At 48.6% G+C, this 22,675-nt stretch overlaps 1 protein-coding gene across 2 annotated transcripts in view; it reads right to left on the minus strand.

Annotated features, from left to right (window-relative positions):
* The window catches only part of LOC133352770 (calcium permeable stress-gated cation channel 1-like), a 38,658-nt gene that overhangs the window by 6,707 nt on the left and 9,276 nt on the right, over window positions 1–22,675 (minus strand). For both annotated transcript variants that reach the window (XM_061568629.1, XM_061568630.1), the window contains exons 2-22: window positions 20,026–20,304; window positions 19,431–19,510; window positions 18,575–18,659; window positions 17,886–17,923; window positions 16,756–16,898; window positions 15,768–15,819; window positions 14,407–14,515; window positions 13,065–13,138; window positions 11,562–11,642; window positions 10,259–10,385; window positions 9,519–9,652; window positions 8,828–8,950; window positions 8,030–8,183; window positions 7,191–7,297; window positions 6,540–6,626; window positions 5,350–5,415; window positions 4,256–4,418; window positions 3,463–3,568; window positions 2,730–2,897; window positions 1,500–1,612; window positions 936–1,013 (exon numbers count right to left, since the gene is read on the minus strand). In XM_061568629.1, the coding sequence (XP_061424613.1) occupies window positions 936–1,013; window positions 1,500–1,612; window positions 2,730–2,897; window positions 3,463–3,568; window positions 4,256–4,418; window positions 5,350–5,415; window positions 6,540–6,626; window positions 7,191–7,297; window positions 8,030–8,183; window positions 8,828–8,950; window positions 9,519–9,652; window positions 10,259–10,385; window positions 11,562–11,642; window positions 13,065–13,138; window positions 14,407–14,515; window positions 15,768–15,819; window positions 16,756–16,898; window positions 17,886–17,923; window positions 18,575–18,659; window positions 19,431–19,510; window positions 20,026–20,187 (2,250 nt within the window). In that variant the 5' untranslated portion in view covers window positions 20,188–20,304. The remainder of the gene's footprint in view (window positions 1–935; window positions 1,014–1,499; window positions 1,613–2,729; window positions 2,898–3,462; window positions 3,569–4,255; window positions 4,419–5,349; window positions 5,416–6,539; window positions 6,627–7,190; window positions 7,298–8,029; window positions 8,184–8,827; window positions 8,951–9,518; window positions 9,653–10,258; window positions 10,386–11,561; window positions 11,643–13,064; window positions 13,139–14,406; window positions 14,516–15,767; window positions 15,820–16,755; window positions 16,899–17,885; window positions 17,924–18,574; window positions 18,660–19,430; window positions 19,511–20,025; window positions 20,305–22,675) is intronic.

A 22,675-nucleotide genomic window follows, 5' to 3' on the forward strand; every position in this document is an offset into this window, starting at 1 on the left:
CTGGAGGGCTCGGTGAAGAGCTCGCCAATCTGCCGCTACCTCCAACCGCCCTGCGGTGCAACAGTCCGCCAAGGAAATACACCACGGGCAGATTGTATTGATCCGTCTCCTGGGTGGACGTCCTCTCGGCTGAGTTCCCCTCCCTTGGCTGCCACTCAATCATTAGTCTCCACCACCGATCGTCGTTCTCTCAAGCAACGTGCCCTGCCCAAGCACCAGTTTCCTCATGGTCGGTATGATGTCTTTCACCTGCATTTGTGATCTGTGTCATCCACTTCATGCATCTCAATATCACGCTAAAACACGATGAATAACATCTCATATTTATCCCTGCAAGGCCATGGGAGAAGGTGCTGTTTGTGAACCCCACTTAAGGCTGCAATATCACGTGAGTGGGTCGTGTGGCTTGCAATATGCCCAGCCACCTTTGCTTGCCCGGTAATGATGTTCACACATTGCACCCGGTCTCTCCTTTTTAAGGCAATCTAGGGGAGAACCAAGAACATCTAGGGGAGTTGAACCCAGGTAGAAGGGTTCATGTCTCAGTGGGCAAGATCCCTTGCATAGCCTTGCACAGACAGTTGGGCAAAGCGCTGTTAGCGAGCGCCTATTAAGGCCATTGTGGCGCAGGAAGCAGTGGTGTGACCACAAACAAAGGTGGCTGACTTTATTAAGTGCCGATGTTTACACAATGCACCTGAACCAAGTGTCATTACTCATACTGCTGCTGCTGCCGCTACTGCTGCTGCTGCTGACACTGGTGTCGGTATGCTTGCTGTTGTTAACGCTACTCCTGGCACAAGTGTTGCTCTTCAAGCCGCTGCTGCTGCTGCTGGTAAAGGTGGTGTTGACGCTCATGCCGGTGCCGCTGGTGTTGTGATTCGTGTTGCTGGTGCCGGCTGGCACTGATCGCGTCGCCAGCGCCGGGGACCCACCGGCACGGCTGGGGACAACCGCGAGCTCGCGTCCTCCGCGTCGTCCTCCACTCCCACGGGCGGCTCCACCACCGTCGGCTACAAAGACAAAGATCCACCGTATAGCCTTTAAATTACCTTTTGGGAAAATTCTGTTTGCGAGCACCTATGAGGGGGTGGGTGGTCAGCACCATGCCCGGTTGCATTTAATTCCTTAATGGCAATTTAAATATCACAGCAGGTAGTCATTTGCGGCTGAGTCAACCTTGGAGAAGCCCAGGGCCGGTTCAGACAATCGTCACTGGTGTTGGCCGTGAGTAAGAATCGAACTTGGGATGCCGGGTTCTTAGCGCAGCGCACTAACCGCCGTCAGCTGCACGCACGCGCAAACGCACGGGGGTGCGCACGCGTGACAGAATCGACGATCCATCGGTCGGTCATCAGCGGTGAGCCGCGGGGCCAGGAAAGGCTGGGTCACCGGACGAGAGGGGAGGGGATGTATGTCTGTAGAACTTCTTTCGCACCGTACGTAGCCAACCGTGCTCATCGGAGGTGCGGGAAAGGGCGTGCGCGCACGTGCGTCACCTGGCGTGACCGCAGCAAGCGCTCCAGTGCCTTGTACAGCAGCCAGAGGAGCACGGTGGCGCCGGCGAAGCCGAGCACCTCGCTCAGGAACATGGTGATGGGCCTGCGGAGGCCTGGTAGTGGTGGCGGCAGCGGCAGCGGTAGCAGCAGTACACAGAGGGTACGACGAGCAGGGAGGGTTAATTCAGCACAGGCGGACAAGATCATTGTTTTCATACGTATATCAAATCGATTTGATGACTAATATGTGTAATTTACTTATATTTATAAAAAAAACATATTATTGTGGAGGTCTTTCTAAAAGTAGTGGCAGCCCTGACATCCTGCCTGAAAAATATATTGATCCAGAGAGCTCATGGGCTGACAAGACTGGCAGGTTAGTTACTTGCATGTGCTTAAACAGACCGGTCTGTTTTTATTATTATTATTATTTTAATATTACAGGAGTCTTTTTGAGTGGACATTGGTGGCTGGGCAAAAACCAGAAACCAACCACACTTTGAGAACCCAGTTTAATCCAGGATGGCTGAAACCCAGATGTGAGCCCAGGACCTTGGCAGTGCCAGCCTATGACATGTTGCTGCGAGCACTATCGCACAAACACAGCAATCACTGCCGCGATTCCTACAGCAAGCAGTTTATCCTCATCGGAAGGCATTCATATAATCCGACAGTGGAAGGATCATGATGATAACTGATGATGCTCGGGTGGTAGTGAGCAGTGAGTCATCACTGGAGGGATCAGACAAACTTCAATAAGCAGCGCCAGCTCAACGCTGCTGAAATCCTGAACCCTCCAGCCACTTCACGCCGTGCCTTGTCTAAATGCTGGCTTAACTCAGATACTGCGCAATTACATTTGCATCGGATTAAGTCATCAAAATTGATTTTATGGCTCAAGATATATGCTTTGAAACCTTCCATGTGAAAATAGATTATTTATGTGACCGACATGAAAATCGCGTGTGAATGCCACACTTCGCTAACAGAGCGAACGTACAGACCGGGTAGTGAGAACGGGGCGCAGGACAAGCACGAGGGCAGACAGAGGACGAAGAAAACTCTCGATCGATCTGCCACCCCAAATCAAATGGTGACAATTCATAAAATCGCTGAGAGGGGGATGAACCGTCCAAACACCTAACCTCACACACGATTCCCCAGCTCCTTTGTCGCTTAGCCTTAAACATCGACCAAAATACGCTGGGGGGGGGGGGGGGGGGAGCTGACCGAGCCTCAGGATGGAGAAGAAGAGGAGCCAGAGGATGCAGAGCAGGGGGGCCATGAGGAGCTGGGTCACCGCTGCCTTGTGGGTCTTCTTCTCCATCTTGGCGGGCAGGTACGTGAAGAACAGGTTGTAGCGGTCCACGTAGTGCTTCAGCACCATGTACAGGAGGCCTGCGGATGGGGAGATGAAGGTGGCCGGGCCCCGGGGATCACGATAACAAACCACTCGTGCATGGGCCATCTTTATCACACCGGGTGGCAGCTTGGTGTTGCTTTCGCAAGGCACATCCTGGATATTTATTTTCCCTTTAACAGGAGCAATGGGAGTGTGGCGTTACGCAGGAATGGAGACTCGAACGTGTGTTTTGTTTGTGCTGCGTGCCACATTGGTGAGGACGCACCGTAGCTCACAATCAGAAGGTTGCAAGTTCAGTGTCTGGTGAGAGGCCGATTCACACCGCTTCAGTGGTCGTCCTAAAGCACGAGTGGCCCCTGCCACAGGAATGTGGAATTTTGATCACTGGCTTAGGGTTGTAAACACTCCACTCTCATGTTTATTTCAACAAAATAAAAGTAGTTGCAGACAGCTGTAATGTTTTTGATTTGGGCTGCAAGACCAATAACTTGGAGTTCTGTGGGTAAATACTACATGGAGATCCTGGGAAGGCAAAATGAAAGAAAGCAGCAGTGAACCAAAATGTTTGGTGGGCGGTGGTGGGGGTGCAAAACACTCTACCGAAGGGCGTGATGATGGGACAGATGACGCTGTAGGACATGGTGACCGTTATGATGCACATCGTCCACGCGTACTCGAGCCCGTACGGGAACTCGTAGCAGCAGCGCTGTGAACAAGGCCGAAACACACGATCACAGACAAAGATCCCACAAATAGCCTGTAACAGACTGTAGGGGCGAGTGCTGTTCGCGAACACAAGGCCGGTGTGGCACCCATCCATGTAACAGCGAAACTGCGTTCTTGCGCGTGTATGTATGTATGTATGTTTTGGGAAGCATTGTATAGTAATTTTCTGCACTAGGAACACAGCCACATAAGTTCGACTTCCAGCCATGGGTAACCACAGAGTAAAGCTGTAGCTAAACCTTTCTCGGGCCTCCACGAGGTCAACTCATCTGTTGACTTGTAACTACTGCGGCAAGTAGAACATTAGCGCTGGGGAGTCGAAAGCGGCCGACATGGATCTGGCCACATCACCCTCGTGTGTGCCATGTCGGCCTAAATAAGTGCTTCGCCTGAAGTGGCCGGTGGCTCGTCAGCTGTGCACAGAGCAACTACTGAGTTGCTGGGCAGGACGCAGGGAGCCACTGTCAACGGTAAAGCGGCCGCTCAAGTGCAGCGAGCCGACGGTTCTCCAACACGGAGGGTTGCGCCGCTGTGCGAGAGGATAGCCGGGAAAAGAGCGGGGAAAATTATCTCTTTATTTTTTATATCAACAACGGCCCTCAAGGCAAGAGTGTACGTAAGCGGATGTGGGGGCTTGTTGGGGGCTCCATGCCCGTGTGGACGTCACCTTGCGCACGTGATGCCGGTGTGCGTCCGAGCGAGCCAGGCACAGGCGCAGGCCGTACAGCGCCAGCTCCGGCAGGCGCAGCAGCCGTGCCGCCGAGCCCAGCAGCGCCGCCGTCACCACGTAGTTCACGAAGAACGCGCCGTTGTCTGGCAGAAATACGCACCTGCGCCCGCACGGCGGGGCAATCGTACACACGCACACACACACACACACCTGTGTGAACACAGCGGTACAATCACACACACACACACCTGTGTGAGTACAGCGGTACAATCACACTCACCTGTGTGAACACAGTGGTACAATCATACACACACACACCTGTATAAACACAGTGGTACAATCACACACACACCTGTGTGAACACAGTGGTACAATCACACACACACACCTATGTGAACAGTGGTACAATCACACACACACACACCTGTGTGAACACAGTGGTAAAATCATATACACACGCACGCCTGTATTGTATGAATGTTGAACTTCTTTTTGCACCGTACATAGTCAACCGTGCTAACAGGAGGTGTGTATTAGCAGAGTGATAGAAAGACAAAGATCCCCGTATAGCACTCATTCTCCTAGGTCGACTCAGCCTCAAGTGAGTAGCTGGTGCGGTGTGTAAATTAGGGAGACAAAGGCGGCCGGGCGTGGCCCTGGCCACCCACCCCCTCGTGTGCCGTGCCAGCCCTCATAGGTGCTACTCACGAACAGCTCTTACCTCAACCCGTCTGCACAGGCTGCACGGGGAGGACACTTTTGTTTACGGGCACCGCGGTGGCGAGATGTTAACTCCCTCACCTGGTCTGCAGGAGGTCGTAGGTTCGATCCCCACCCTGACGGCTGCTATATATTTGAAGTTTGCGTGTCTCTCTGCCCGTGGTCATGTGGATTTTTCTCCGGGTCCCCTCCAGTTTTTCCCTCCACATTTAGAAATATGTGTTGGGCTGCTATACATTTCCACGTGATAAGCCACTTCGTTGAGTTATCATTTGTGGCCAGGTGACTTCTGAACGAGAACTAGATAGCTCAGTGGACCTTACTTAGTAAGATAAAATCGCGTCGTTTTTTAGTGAGGAGACAGCACTCACTCGAAGCGGATGGTGCCAGACTTGAGCAGGTCCTTGTCAAACAGCCAGCGGAAGAACACGTCAAAACTGTGACATAAAACCACAACATACACGTGTAGAGGGCGCATACAGCACGACATGCACGTGTAGCGGACGCACAAAGCACACGGCTGGAGAGGGCAACGCAAACTAAAACACTGCCGCATGAGTGAAAGAGAGTGAATGTTTGTGACACGGGTACAGCGAGGATTCGCCCGGGGCAGTAAGGTTGTGCCAATTAGGGTTAGGGTTAGGGGGGAAGCAGGGCAGCAAGTGTGTGTAGTGCACGACTTCGGAGAAGATATTTGTAGAGGCACCTTCTTTCATTAACACACACGATCTCGCCTGCACACACTCTGTACTCGCCAGCCTATGACACAACACGAGCCGGCTGGCATCGGCGGCGCCGACTGAGACAGCTGACGGGCTGTTGAGCAGCGCGATGTCGAGCGAAGACTGCAGCGACGATGGCGACGAGACGACAGCGACGACGAGACCATCCAATCCCAAATCCTCCCTTCTGGAACCCACGAGCAGGTTCCAGGGCCTCCCTAATGGGGCCCTCCGTGACCCTTGCCCCAGTTCCTCCGCCCCGCCCACACAGTCGTGTATCTGCTCACCGGCGTGTGTGCTGTGTGTACACCGCAGTTGCCGCTGCTGGTCACCAGCCGGCGCTATTACACTACACATGTGCTGCGCAGTAAATCACTCAATCTCTGTTCTGTATCTCTGCATAAATTGTTCATACTTTTAAATTGTGTATACTGATGTTAACCCAATAGCATCTGTTTAAGCAAGGAGACTTTGCAGAGGTTTTGACCTTCTGGGTTTCATCAGCAGCATTAGGGTTGATAAACAAATACCACTGGTTTGGCTGATGTTACTGGTAAGAGCACTCCCTGTAAAAGATGGGGCCCTGTCAGCAAAAAGACAAATGTTGTATGGAGCTCATTAAGCGCTGCTGTGCAGGATTACGAGTAATACTGTAAGAGGGTATCTTTGAATAAATGATAACGTTTAACATGGATCTAGAAGGTAAATACATTTTGAGACAAATATTCCTTATAATTTATACGATAATATACAGTTGTTGACAGAGTATTGACACTCAGTGAGGCTTCCCTTTGAAGAATACAGAAACATCCACCAACGAGACATTTGTAGGAGCGTACCTGGACAGGCCCAGCGATGGCAGAATGAGCACCATGAAGATGAGGAAAGTGTAAGTCTTGTGCATTAGACACTGGTTTGTGGCTGACCTGCAAGCAAACGTGAGTGGCGCGTGAACGTACAATCAGTGAAAAACCCTTCAAAGACGGGAAGGCAAAATGTTGCGAATTCAAACAAAGCGAAGGTGGCTCTCAGCAGTGGCCAGCGGTTTGCCATGAGCCGCAGAAGCTGCGTGCGGAGAGATTCCACACGCAGCTCACAGGCGTGTCTTAAGATCCAGCTCAGAGCCTTGGCAATCAGCCGATTAAGTCGACAAAGAAATCGCTCACAACTATTTTTGGGTGGTCATATACTCGTGTCCATTTAAAATTGGTGGCAGCCCCCATATCGTGCTCCCTGAAGGCGTGAATCTCCCAACAAGCTGCGCCCAGTGTGGCACAGCTGATGATGCCGATGACATCACCAAGCCCTGCGTATCATCTCCCGTCCAGTCGCACACGTGGGAACAGTTTAATTGGTTTTACAACTATTCTCGTATAATCTGATTCGTCGAACGATCGAACCGATAATCGGTAGAAGTAATTGATGATGTAAATAATCGAAGAGCCCAGTTCTACGACACCAATAAATAATAATAATAATACGGAGCGTACTTTGTCCAGTGTGCTTCATAGGTCGTGGACTGGTAGACGATGAAGGGGAGTGTGGCTGAGAAAATCCACAGCAGAATGGACGGGAAGAACTGGCTGATGAGAGGGTTCTGTAACGGAGAGACGAGACATCAACAGCAATGGAGGATTTCCATTGAGCGGCGCTTACACACAGAGCGTATCTCAAGCAGCAGTAGCAACACACACGAAGAAACATTTGGCAAGGGTAAGGGACAACAATGAAAGTCAGAACAGAATTTTAGATGCTGCAGTCGAAACAAGAGATGATTACCTAAAGGGGTATTGGAGCCGTTTGAAAGACAAGCGAGTTGCGAATCTCACGGAAAAAACCACTCGACACATCACTGAACATTCACCCCCATTCTACCTCGGTAAACACATTCTCTTTCATAGCCTCACTGAAATGTTTGCATTAACAATTTGGATGTATATAGCACCTTTAATACGATCAACATCTCTAGACACAGGAACAACTGCATACATCCGGTTGTGCGGACGAAACATCAAGTACCGTCAAAACTTGCCAATGACCGGCCAATCACAACAGTAAAACACAACATTTCATTGGGTAAAAACTGGATAAATTGTGAAAACCAAAACATACAATCAGGCCGGCCATATAAAATACAACAAGTGGGAACCTATTTACCATATAGCCACAATAACATAGTTTTGTTTTATCTGGGCCATCCCATTCCGCCATTACTCCTGGATAATGGAGCGTTGACTGAACATATATCTGCGTGCATGCATTCAAGCTCGCACACAGGACATCACGGAACGACCGTGGCTGAGCGCAGAGTCTCTCCCCACGTCCTCACGTTGAGGTCCTCCACAGTGCGCGTGACGTTCCACTTGTCCATGCTGCTGATGATGATCGAGGGCGTCGTCAGGAAGAAGATGAGCACGAACAGGGGGACGTTGATGAGGAAGAAGCGCAGCCACCAGACCCAACCCTGCACCGACAGGTTATCCCTGCACGCTCGCGCGCACACACACGGGTCGGGGTGCCGGTTTAGAGTGTGTGTCCGTACGTCGCTCTGTTCGTCTGTGTGCTTATCCGTCCGTTCGTGTGGCCGTCCGTCTGTCTATCAGTGCGTCCGTTCAGTTGTCGATGTGTTCATCCATAAATCCATCCATTTGTGTGTCTGTCCATATGGCCATTCGTGTGTGTTTATCCGTCCATCCCTTGGTGCATGTGTCTGTCTGTCCGTCAGTTCGTCTGTGTGTACGTGCATCTGTCCATTGGCGCATGTGTCCATCTGCTCTTGCGTATGTCCGATGGAATGTGACTCACTAGCAGATGATTTGCGGTGCCTGTCAATGTGTCCTTCCATCAGTCTGTATGTATGTCTGTCTGTTCATCTATGCATTTGGCTGTATATCTTTGGGGCGCCATGGTGGTGAGATGTTAACTACCTCGCCTGGTATGCAGGTCGTGGGTTCGATCCCGACCCTGACGCCTGTATATTTGGAGTTTGCATGTTGTCCCCATGGTTGTGGATTTTTCTCCTGGTCCGGTTTTTCCCTCCACATTTAGAAACATTTGTGCTAATACGTGTCTGCGCGTGTGCCCATGCGTCCGTCCATGTGCGTGTCCGTGCGTCTGTGAGTCTCACCAGCAGATGGTCTGCGGAGCGGGCGCGTAGCTCACATGCCAGCGAGACGAGCGGAGAGAGTCGCTCACCCGGGAGCGCGTGGGTCGACGCAGACAGCGGCACAAGCCGTACTCGCGCAGGATGCTGCCAACAACGGGGCCGGGCACGGCGTGAAAATCATTACCACGGCACTCGCATTATACCGGGTGCGGCGAAAATCAGGAATCGTGCGTCCGTACGGTAAATCGTAGCAGATGCTTAAACTGCACACCATTTTACTTGGGACATTTCGCACAGGATGCTTGAACATTTCACAACTTAGCGAACTCAGCTCGTATGTTTGCCCTTGGTTGTCTCACGCATGTGGAGCGGTTGGCTTAGAAGACTGATTTCAAATGCTCGCAGAGGAAGATCCTCGCAAGAGGCAACTCCTCTCTTTTACAACAACACAAACAGTGCCGTCCCGACATCTCTGCGTTCCTGAATTTTTCGGCACCCTGTACGGGCCGAGATCTTGGTTTCAAATACACGGGACGGGAGGTAGTTGGGCGATCGAGCCGGTGGCTTTATTTGTCTATCCCAGTTGCTGAGCACGGGGCACAGCGGCGCCCAAGACGCTGAGAGGCCAGCAACAAACGGCGCCATTGAAGCCGCTATCGATCCGACAAGCTGACGCGGCGAGGTCATGAAGAGCTTGAACAAAAAGACGCACGCCTGGGTCATGCTCGCGTCCTGGAAGGTGGCGAAGGCCATGCCCAGCGGCTTGGTGAGCACCCTCATCTTCTCGTTCTCGCACTCGTCCGTGAGCGCCTCCTCGCGCTCGCTGTGGTACTGGACGCCGTCCACCTGCGCCAGCGGGCGGCCGGGCCAAGCGGGGACGCGTGACGGCAGGGGAGGAGGTTTGTTAGTCGGACTGGTGGGGGGGGGGGGGGGTGCCGCTGTTGTTATTGAACATCTACTGAGGTTGCAGAGAGGCATGTGAAAAAGACAAACACAAAGATCCCCGGTAGAGCCTTTAAACAAGCTGTTGTTGGAGGTGCTGTTAGTGAGCACCTGTGAAGGCAGGCACAGCACATGAAGAAGATGCGTGGACAACACCACGCCCTGCCACCTTTGTCTCCCAAGTGCTGATGGCTACACATCACACCAGGTACTTATTTTAGGTTGAATCGACCCAGGGGAGGCCCATGACCGGTTCAGATAATCATCATTGGTGTTGGCCGTGAGCATAAATCGAACTCGGGTCGCCGAGTTTATGGTACGGTGCTTTAACCGCTGCACCACCGCTCCCCAAACACACAGGCACGCACAATACATACACGCACACAATGCACACACACACAATGCACACACACGCACAATGCACACGCACAATGCACACACACACACAATGCACACACACACACAATGCACACACACACGCACACAATGCACACACACACACAAGCCGACCTTCCGACAGATGCCGCAGATGTCGCACAGGCGGAGGCAGCCCTGGGCGCGGACTCGCACCATGACGGGTGCCCGCTCCTTCTTTGACATGGACAGGCAGTAGAGTCGGCCCTGCATGGCTCGCCGCCTGGCACAGGGACACACGCCGGCTCTCGTCACTCGGCGTGATTGCACTCAACCCACGCAGCACCCTCCACATCACGGGGAAACCTTTCCTTCATAATGGCCGAATGGGACTTTCAAATGCCCATCGATGGACCACGCATACGCTCACACCAGTTGCTTTCGTTACTGCGAAAGGCCCCTTGCTCTGGTTTGCCTCCAAGTTCTGGGAAACCCTTTAAAAACTCTTCAAATCATTTGAATAGGGTAGGAAATTAAACGTACAAGTTGTGTCCCTATTGGACCACGTGTATGAGAGTTCGAGCGTTCTCCTCCATTCATGGACAGATGGACGGGCAGAGCCAAATCATCAATGCTTTCAACCGCAGTTGGAAAAAGTTAAAAAGTTAAATTGAGCAGGAGGGGCTGACATTCCTGCAATAACTTCCCCCTTATGTTTAACTCCCTAAACACCCTTCCCCTTTATTAGTGACTTATTGTTCCTTGTTCTGCTTCGCTGTGTTCTATATATTTATTATTTTGTTGAACACAAATGCGAGATCTGTGCTCACTGGAGAATATGCTCGTCGTATGTGACCCCACCCACTCACTTATACCGACACTTTGACATTTTTTTTTATTACGAACAGAAATAAACAAATCTCATCTATTCTTATATCAAAGCGTGCACAAATTTATATATAGCCAGGGTTTGTTTAATGTTTAATATACAGCAGGACGTCGTATTTGTACGGATATCAAAATAAGTCACCACCGTACCAAATGTCAGAAACCACAATTTTGAATTAAAGCTTTCGTGACTGCAGGGATTCATATTATTGGTTCTTTCGGTAAAGTCACGTAAAAGGGAAACAATCAACTAATAAAAATTATTTCATAATACGAATCCCTGCAGTCACACCGCATTCCATTCTCTTCTTCTCCCCCCTCCTCTTTTCCAAACATCGATGGACTCGTCCATCTGAACAACTGCCAAGTCGCTGTCTGTGGTGCTGACGTTAAGAGAAAAACGCCACTTTTTTCAAATTTTCTTGCTGTGGATTTCACACCTGATGATGCTTGCTTGTGTTGCAGTTGAAACGTCGTGAGAATTTTATTGTTTTATATTTGTATTATTTTATTGTTTCCCTTTTACGTGACTTTACCGAAAGAACCAAGAATAAGAAACCACAATGTTTACTTTTTAGTGTCCAGCTTCATGAGTCGTTGAACGTCGTAGCAGAACTGTACCCCCGTCACGGTGCAGCCCGGGTATGCCTCGCTGCGAAACACACGCACGCACCACGGAGACACACACACACCACAGAGACACACACCACAGAGACACACACACCACAGAGACACACACACACCACAGAGACACACACACAGAGACACACACACAAAGACACATACACGCACGAGGGAGACACGCTTGCTCCCTGTTGAGCCTTGTGGACTGTTGACCATTTTCATCATAATCATCAACCACTATTCATTATCAATCCACCACCTGCATTTCCTGAAGAAGTGCATTGTGGTTCTTGTCTTAATTCACCGTCAAAACAAATTTGAGTAAATGTAACAGACGGAGATGCACGAGCGACACAAAGCTCGACTTATCGGTACAGTATCGTCACCGATGCTCACTGCTGGAGTGATGATTGACGCTGACGAAGGCCTCCTCAATGCCGTCTCGCTACGTGATCTGCCTCGCACCTGCACGTCAGCCGATTTCAGCTGACGTGATCGCTCCATAGCCTCTTCGGGGTGTTCTCTCCCTTGGCTGCCATTCCCCTGCTAGTCTCGACTGCCGGCCATCACCTCGCACTGTTAGCGAGCCACCTATCGAGGCTTGGATGGCGCACACGAGAGTGGTGTGGCCACTTTCTCACACGCATGTGTCTCTCTCAAGTCCTGCTATTGACCATGCAGTATTCATGCACTCGTTTTTGCTTTAGCCGATATCGGGAAGGGCAAAGGTTAAGTGGTCAGTTGCCAAAGGTTTTATTTGCAGACAAAAATGATGAGTTCAAAGTGATCTTGAGACGAGTCCTGGGCCACCCCCGCACCGACGCACACTGACAAGCGTAGCGCAGTGAGGTCTGGCCAAACAATCCCCACGACCAACAGGATATGTCAAGGCCTTCATCCAGCAGTTGATGGACAATGGACTGTCTATTACTATTTTTTGTTTATATTTAAACATTTTCAATGACTAACTTCTATAAAAACTAAAACTAATTAATGTCACCAGGTAAGGCCCCCTGAGCTATGTAGCTCTTTTTCAGAAGCAATCTGACCACAAATTATAGCTCAACGAAGTGGCTTATCACGTCAAAATGTATAGCAGCCAAATAATCTAAACGCACGTTTCTAAATCTGGAGGGAAAAACCAGAGGACCCAGCGAATGAACTCCAAATATACAGGCATAAGGGTTGGGATTGAACCCACAACCTCCCGTATACGAAGCGAGGTAGTTAACATCTCGCCACCGTGGCGCCCTCTATATAAATTACATATTTGTGTCCACTGCAACACACAATGAACTACTTCGGAAACAAACCGTGTCTTTAACACCTACCTCTGGGCAGCTGGTCGTGGGCTCAGTGGCTGCGAGGCCACATGGCCACACAGAGCCCTGCCACAAACCAGCGTCTGATGCTCAGGACAGGGGCAGTTCCCCGTTACGGTTGTACTCACTGGAAGTGTGCGGCCACGATAGCTGAGTTGGTTATTTCTTTCGGTAGTCCAGTGATGAACAAGGTTCTCATCTCCTAGAGGGGAGGAATAGCAACAATACATTGCATATATAATGTCAAGGTTCAGAGGTTATCACGGACACTTTAGTCGATTGTTACCACACCACACTATTCCTTATTTTCTTCTCATAGACACGAATACCGTTCCAAAGTTTTACACACAAAGTGCTTACCACAAATGAACCACAATCCCTTACTGATCTCGTCAAGGAGCAAAAATCATCACGCAAACTCCGGTGAACCTCGCAGCGGCGTTTGGCTAACCATCGAACAAAGACGGTCACTTCATTGTGCGCTTTTAGATGCGTTTCTGCAGCCGTCTGGAACACGCTTCCTTCCGATACGAGGAAGCCACTGGAGCTGTGCACTTTTTATCTAGATCGGAAACGAATTTATTTAGAACTGCTGTCTGTATTTAGTCATCCTTCTCCCGCAAGTACAATTAGCACGGTTGGCTATGTATGGGGCGAAATAAATTCAACACACATACAAAGTTGACAGCTGACCTAAAAAAAAACCCTGTCACACCATCCCACAACAAACTGGAATGAGGTCTTCCCTTAGTCACTGACCTCTGAGCACTATTCAATTACCAGTCTCACTAACCTGCCCTCCTCCATCCTGCACGTATCCTGCACAATACTGCCTCCGCATCGACAACTCCGTAGAGCAGTGTTCTTCACTGCGTCACTCTAAGTCAGTGTCCTTCATTGCGACACTCTTAAGTCAGCGTTCTTCATTGCAAGGCGCGCGGGCCACTGGTGGCCCCAGATGGCCTTTAGCCCCTGACGTGCGGCCCCCGACAATACACAAAGGGTGAAAACACCCCCCATCATCATCATCGTCGTACTGCTGTCAAAGCCAACAATGGTTTCAGATGTGTGGCGACCCTCACACAGGTGAAGTCTTATCGGCGAAAGAGACCCACCTCTGAAAATGAGAGAAGGACACTGCTATATACCTTCACGATTGTTTTATATATGGAAATGAATTTACATAAATTTGTAACTTGTTCACCAATTAGAGGAAAGTGGAACAGGATAAAAATAGTCAAACAAAGAGGCAAGCGAGAGCAGGGTGGAACGATTTAAAAAACACGAAACTGCAGCTTTTAAAACCGCTATAGATTAATAATCCACTGCTTGATAAAGTTTTAAACAACACACAGAATTTTGCAAAAACCACTAGCATTTCCTGAAGAAGAGCATTGTGGTCCTCTTGTCTTAATGGAATGAGGCAGTGTCGAGGCTCAATGTGCCCATCTTTGGGCTGTGGAGCCTCACCATGTTTTCGTGCTTGTGGTCAACGAGCCGTCGATGCCTCTGCATCCAAACCACGGTGATGAAGAAGTAGAGGACTGTGAATGTGGTGTGAACCCACAGGATATTGTTTCTGTGAAATGCACACGTACAAAGATCCCCCATATAACCTTAAGAGACTGTTGGGGCAAATGCTGTTAGGGAACACCTGCAAGGCCGGCACAGCACGCGAGGGGGTGGGTGGCCAGTGCCACGCCTCGCCGACTTTGTCTCCGTCGTGGTGATGTTTACACATCGCACCAGGTACTCGTTTGAGACGTATTCGACCGAGGAGAGGCCCAGGACCGATTCAGATAATCACCACGGGTGTTGGTCATGAGCAGGAGTCGAACGCCGGTCACCAAGTTCATGGTGCAGTGCGCTAACCACTACCGCTCCCCACGAAACAAACACAAACGCACATATATAAACATCTCCATTTAGTCGTATAGACTGGAGGAGCAAGCGCCATAAGTAAGCACCACACACATATCGACCCAACCAAACACATGTGAAGTCTCCCACTTGGCTTTAGAGAATAGCAACTTATTTGAGTCAAAACATTTATATTTTTATTGAGTAACAATCATCGTTATCAGCAATGATCTTTCCACTGCTGGATGAAGGTAGTGCTATGCATTATATGGGTTTTAAGGAACTGTATTATAATATAAGTGTAGTGCTCTACTTAATTACATTACATCTTACTAGGTGTGTAACACTTAATGCGCCACATTTTCGACTTGCTCTAGAATTAGACTAAAGACCAGCTGTTGTTTTGTATTCGCATTCTGCCCAATAGCATCGACTGGAACACAAAAATGCACTCTCATGATCACTATGCAATAAATCATGCATGCAAGAATCGACAATTTTCCATTCATATATGTTGCGTGGGATTACTTCATGTAAGCCACATCAGCCACTACAGATTCTAAATGAAACGCAACTTCAAACAGAAATTGACTCTTGAATCAAAATCAATCCCCAAATTGAAATTATTCATAAAATCCATGGAAGGGGGATTTGTGAATTGTTAAACGCATACTTATTACAGCTTCACTAAACCATGGTTTTAGGACAAGTGGCTGCATGAGCCTCTGATGTTGCATAGTGAACCCACATTACTGAAATTACCATCACAAGCAGAACAATCGTTAAATGCGTGGACGTGATTGGCCGTAATTCCTACCGATCGTGCATTAACGAGCCTCCAATCTGCCAAGGCGCCCATTGACCCACAGGCCCATTGTGTCTGCTAAATCTCACCGTCATTCCGCGAACGATTATTTTACGTCTGCAGGATGTGCGAAATCAACCTAAAACACGTAGACTGGGGTACTTACGATGGAGATATGTTGACGATCGTTGTACGGCCAAAGTTGTAAATGTCACCACCTGAAATGTAAAGTGCTGTGTTATTTCTAGATTTGAAGCTTTCGTGTTATTACCCATTGATTTACTTTACACTCACATTCATCACGTTTAGGCTGGCGTCAAGGCGATAATTAGGAATTAGGCATTGTGATTGATACACATTATCAACGTTTACAAATGTACAAAATATACCTTATTCACCCATCATCATCCTCTCTCTCCCCCTAACAAAGGAATACAGCCAAACGTAGATTCATGTATAATCCACTTCTGGATGAGGGCCTCTCTCATGCCTGTGCAGGTCGTGTGGATTATTGTGACCATACTTCACCACACTGGTCAGTCCGGGGTTGGTGAAGGAGGGAAACACAGACGCGGATAGACAGATAGACATAGCAAAAGTGAATTGCGTTGCATTGCCCTCTGCTGCCCACTACTTAGCATGGCCCCACAGCCACCTATGACAACCCGTTTGTGCATGGTGGTCCCCTATCTAAGCACTACTTAGGCCCAACACTGCTTAGATTCCGAGATCTGACGAGAGCGGGAATACGGTGGCGAGATGTTAACTACCTCGCCTGGTATGTTGGAGTTCATCAGTCCGATCCCGACCCTGACGCCTGCTGTATATTTTGAGTTTGCGTGTTCTCCCTGTGGTTGTGTGGATTTTTCTCTGGGTCCTCCGGTATTCCCCTCCACATTTAGAAATATGCATTTAGGGTATTTGGCTGCTATAAATTACGACGTGATAAGCCACATGTTGAGTTATCGTTTGTGGCTAGGTCACTTCTGAAAAATAACTATATGGCTCAGGGGGCCTTACCTGGTAAAATAAGAAAATAGTTTAGTATTCAGGGTGACTTGGTCATAGGGGAAGCTCGGTGTTGACAATGTGTTGGCGTTGGTGATATCGAACAATCCCTTGGGATGACTGTTTGTCTCTGGGCATTCGCGCACCCATCATATCTCCAGAGATGTTGATGGGCAGGATGACACCCATCGAGAGCACGGTGATGATGCAGAGCAGGCCGATGGCGTAGCGCTGGAAGGAGAGGTAGTAAACAGCGTCCACGCCGCACCGAGCATGGAAGTCCTCCTGGCTGGACAAAGATCAAGACAAAGAGCTGCCTTGTGCAGCCTTCACAGATTCTTGTGGGCGAGTTGTATGAGTGCACACTGTTAAGGCAGGCACGACGCACGAGGCCGAGATACGACATTTGCCGCCCATGTTCGATGTGGCTGGGAAATGAACTTGGTTCGCTAGATTCGTAGCAAAGTACACGAACCACTGCATCACCGCCCTCTGGCTGAACACACGCGCCAACTCAGAGATCCCTAGACACCAGCAAACAAAACGTACATTTCTCCGTCTCCCCATCCATTTGGCAGGGATAAACTGTCCCGTCAAGTGCTGATCGTGTGTACATGTTAAGGATACACAGCTCAATACTGGCCTTTGCACCACCCAGTAATTTATCACCCCAGTGCTGATGCTGTTGTCAATATCCCATTGGTCCTCAATGTCGGCCACAGAAGACCAGGAAATAAACCTAGGTTGCCCAATTATAGCTCCATATATATACAAAACATCACTCTGTTAGAGAGCACCTATTAAAGCAGGGACGGTGTAGGAATGAGTGGTGTGGCCAGCACCAAAGCTACTCAGTTAAGACCGAGTTGATCGAGGGCAGATGAAGCCGTATGGTTTGATGTCAATTCACATTGACGCTATCAAACTCTAGCCGCCTGATTCATAACTCTCTCTGTCACTCCTCTAATCAACAGATGCATACAAACAAAAGCATACACATTGAGAAGCACTGCCACACACAATGTATAAGAGCTACAAAGCCACGAATAAATGATAGACCCGCATACATAAACACAGGGTATAGACTAAGTTTTACATGAATGCTCAACCAATTACAAATGGATTGTAGTTTAGTAAAAGGACGGCAATGCTTATCATTTATATCCTTTTATAGACATATGTATACACATAGGCAATATTATGTAATACACTAACAAAGTACAAATGGACACGTGTGTCAATGTCAGTCTCTCCGTGTCAAGTCTGCATCTCTCACCTGACCCTGAAGCTGCCTCTTATCCAAGAGAAAATGCCCTGTAGGTGAGACGCAGGCACACACACGTTAGATAAACAAGTGACTCGAGGTGGAGTGATATTGTGTGTGATGGTGAGGCACGTGGCGGCAGTGGTGCTGCTGGTGGTGGTGCTGGTGGTAGCGCTGGTGGTGGTGGCGGTGCTGGTAATGGTGGTGACCTTGGTGGTGGTAATCGTGGTGGTGCTGATTGTGTTGCTGGTGGTGGTGTTTGTGGTAGCTCTGGTGGCCGTGCTGGTGGTGGTGGTAGTGCTGGTAGTGGATGCTGCTGGTGCACTAAAGCACAAGCATCCCCATGAGCAAATCTTGTAGATATGAACCTAGGCTGATCAAGTTTGAAGCGTTGTAATGGAAAACAGTTAGAGTCAAGGACATGTCATGATGGCACTTGAGTAACATCACAACAACGAGACTTGAGTTTAAACTTGTGTCGAGTTTTTTGTCCTTCCCTGCACCTCCAATTGGCACGATTGGCTACGTACGGTGCGATCTCCCTCTTCCACTGCTCAATCATCAGCCTCCATCCAGTTTGTGTTGTTGTGAATCCCAGTCTTCTGAGGCTGTCCTGCACAGTCCCCTCTGTGAAAGTGGAGTACTATCATTTGCTCTAAGTTGTTGTGATCCAAGGGTCGATGCGGCGAAGAAAAAGGCACCTTGTAGTGGCCCTCCTCTTCATAAAAGCTGGCCTCTGACATGGAGCCCTCTCGGTCTGTCTCGCTGTAGAAGAGGGACGCCAGGCTGCACGGGGAGACACGGGAGATGCGTCACAGCGGCGATGGTCATCGAGACACCAGGGCGAGAAGCGATTTGCACGCGTGGGTGAACGTGTGCGGGGCGCGGTGTTGCAGCAGGTAGGGCACTGCATAACAATCCCACTCACGTCTCAGCAAATCTTGGGACTGATAATATTGGGCCTGTTCTGGGCCTCACCGAGGACAATTCAGAATTAACCGAGTACCCGATTGTAATGTCTAGACATCGGCAAAAAGGATATTAAAAGTGTCCCGGTGTGAAGCTGGCCTCATTGTGTGCTGTGCCGGATTTAGCCGATGCTCACTAATACCGTGAGCCACATCACTTGGGTTTGAACTTGTCAGATATTGGATCGAGCAGAATACATCACCGAAAACATTACAGCCTGCAATGCTGCAGGAAATGGGAATGTTTAATTCTACATTTATATAAATACTAAGCAATTAAGATTTTGATAACAAACGCCGACTTCATTTTTTCCTCGCAATATTGTTCAGGAAACTCTCACTCGGAAGCGACTCTAAGACCTGGCTAACTTATACGATAACAAAAATATATACCTAACAATCGTGTAAAAAATATATACCTAACAATCGTGTAAAAAATATCTACCTAACAATCGTGTAAAAAATATATACCTAACAATCGTGTAAAAAATATATACCTAACAATCGTGTAAAACATATATACCTAACAATCGTGTAAAAGACACTTTATTTATCCAACTGTGTGTGTGCGTGTGTTCAAAGGGGGCACCTATCTCTCTCCGACACCAGCGCAAGCCGCCCGTAGTTCCAAGCTGCCTTGCGCAGGTAGGAGAACACCAGCACAAGGGTCTGTGGAAGGGGGCACGCAGGGACAAGGCAGCCATTCGTCTACAAGCAGTCACGCTATTCACCAGTGCACGTGGTAGAAGTAGCAGAATATATATTTTGAAATCGATTTCGCTGAAAAGGTGAGACTAAAAATCAGAGCCCTTTTCTTGTCGACACGTGTGGGGCTGTCCGACACATGCTTGAATACAGAGATGGTACAGAATAGAGGAATGTTACGCGCTTGGCTGGCAGAAACCGGGAATTTACGACAGTGTCTCGGTCACAGTGGCTGAGTGCTCCGACACAGCAGTCAAGAATTCCCTGAACCACCTAAACAGTATTAGCACTGCACCTCGTGTCATAACTCAATGCCCGATTCAAAAATACAAATTGGGCATCATCACGGTGATACACCACTCCGCTACTCCTGATGCAATCATCTGGCTCAACCACCTCAACGTGAAATCACGGCCGTTAACCTACATAAACATCAGCCGTACGAAGAAGAAGACTGCCTGCAGCTCGTCTCGACTCACCAGAGCGACGACCAGGTTGGCTAAGAAGACGGTGGGGATGCCCCCCATGGGGCTGCCCTGCAGCACCGAGCTGTGGGGACGCGCCCCGTAGCACGTGTGCGTGTCCACGGGTACTGGCACGGTAGGCTCGGTCGTACCGATGGTGCCCGGGGTACTCCCCATCGTGCTCTGGGGCGCTGTTGCCGCTGCCGCCGTCACTGCTGCTGCTACTCTGGAGGCCCCGCCACAAGCGAGCCTTAGGGGGGGAGTCTTTACTCACCCCTGACCCTGCAATTATGCCTGCACGACAAGGAGAGTTTGCATGTAAGTACAGTTACCGGTCGATTATCCGTGGGTGAATTATCTCGGTTGTGGATTCACCGTGCTTGAACAATAATCCCTGTAAGATTTTCACAAGCATGCTCGTTTTTTTATTAGTTGCTCCCGACTCGTCGAGGGTCTGTTATCCAGTGTCCATGTGTCCGCATCAAATATCGGCATCACATGGCTCTACACAAATGTTAACAGGCTCTGCTCTGCCACAACGCCACTCACCAGCATGTAAGGAAGCATGATTTCAGAATCCAACCGATAGTCATGCTAACAATACGTGCAAACGATACGTGTATGATTCATAGATAACATTTCCAAACCATGTCATAATGTTACACTTGGGTTAATGCAGCAAAACAAACCTCGTACAAACTAGTAACAACATCGGACACAATACAGAAGAGATGATAAATGAGATCATTTATCATAATAATAAATTATTGAATCAAATCGTTCACCTGAATCGAGACATTTCATCAAATTGCTATGGGAGTGAAGCATTAGGTGCCTACCACCCAGTTAGAGATTGAAAATTTATATTGTATTGGCAATGGTTTGTATAGATATTGGTGTGTATTGTTATTGGTTTGTTTTGGTATTGGTCTGTATCGATATTGGTGTGTATTGATATGGATTGGAATTGGTGTGTAGTGGTATTGGTATTTGTGTGTATTGGTGTAGGAGTGTATTGGTGTGTATTGGTGCTGGTGTGTAGTGGTATTGAGTAGTGGTATTGGTGTGTATTGGTGTGTATTGGTATTGGTGTGTATTGGTGCTGGTGTGTAGTGGTATTGAGTAGTGGTATTGGTGTGTATTGGTGTGTATTTGTATTGGTGTGTATTGGTGCTGGTGTGTAGTGGTATTGAGTAGTGGTATTGGTGTGTATTGGTGTGTATTGGTATTGAGTAGTGGTTTTGGTGTGTATTGGTGTTGGAGTGTATTGGTGCTGGTGTGTAGTGGTATTGAGTATTGGTATTGGTGTGTATTGGTATTGGTGTGTATTGGTGCTGGTGTGTAGTGGTATTGAGTATTGGTATTGGTGTGTATTGGTGTGTATTGGTATTGGTGTGTATTGGTGCTGGTGTGTAGTGGTATTGAGTAGTGGTATTGGTGTGTATTGGTATTGGTGTGTATTGGTGTGTATTGGTGTGTATTGGTATTGAGTAGTGGTATTGGTGTGTATTGGTGTGTATTGGTATTGAGTAGTGGTTTTGGTGTGTATTGGTGTTGGAGTGTATTGGTGCTGGTGTGTAGTGGTATTGAGTATTGGTATTGGTGTGTATTGGTATTGGTGTGTATTGGTGCTGGTGTGTAGTGGTATTGAGTAGTGGTATTGGTGTGTATTGGTGTGTATTGGTATTGGTGTGTATTGGTGCTGGTGTGTAGTGGTATTGAGTAGTGGTATTGGTGTGTATTGGTGTGTATTGGTATTGGTGTGTATTGGTGCTGGTGTGTAGTGGTATTGAGTAGTGGTATTGGTGTGTATTGGTGTGTATTGGTATTGAGTAGTGGTATTGGTGTGTATTGGTATTGGTGTGTATTGGTGCTGGTGTGTATCGGTCTGTATTGGTATTGGTGTGTATTGGTATTGGTGTGTATTGGTGTGTATTGGTGCTGGTGTGTATTGGTGTGTATTGGTGTGTATTGGTGCTGGTGTGTATTGGTGTGTATTGGTGTGTATTGGTGCTGGTGTGTATTGGTGTGTATTGGTGGGTATTGGTGCTGGTGTGTATTGGTGTGTATTGGTGTGTATTGGTATTGGTGTGTATTGGTATTGGTGTGTATTGGTGCTGGTGTGTATTGGTGTGTATTGGTGTGTATTGGTGTGTATTGGTGTGTATTGGTGCTGGTGTGTATTGGTGTGTATTGGTGCTGGTGTGTATCGGTCTGGATTGGTATTGGTGTGTATTGGTATTGGTGTGTATTGGTGCTGGTGTGTAGTGGTGCTGGTGTGTATCGGTCTGGATTGGTATTGGTGTGTATTGGTGTGTATTGGTATTGAGTAGTGGTATTGGTGTGTATTGGTATTGGTGTGTATTGGTGCTGGTGTGTATTGGTCTGTATTGGTATTGGTGTGTATTGGTGTGTATTGGTGCTGGTGTGTAGTGGTGTGTAGTGGTGTGTATTTGTATGCTGTTGCCGTACTTCGATATTGGGGGAAGCGGTGTTGCAGTGGTTAGAGCAAATCATTCACCATTGCAAGGTTCTCAGTTCCAATCCCAGTCAGGGGCTGACTCAGCCCTTTATCTCCACAGTCAATGGGTGCCACTTTATGGGAAGTCAGCAGAGGGCAGCCTATAAATACTATGAATAATATAAATACTCATTCCCATCTAAG

The sequence above is a fragment of the Lethenteron reissneri genome, chromosome 41, assembly GCF_015708825.2.
Source record: "Lethenteron reissneri isolate LAM-NWPU_2019-01 chromosome 41, ASM1570882v1, whole genome shotgun sequence".
Taxonomy (NCBI): Eukaryota; Metazoa; Chordata; class Hyperoartia; order Petromyzontiformes; family Petromyzontidae; genus Lethenteron; species Lethenteron reissneri.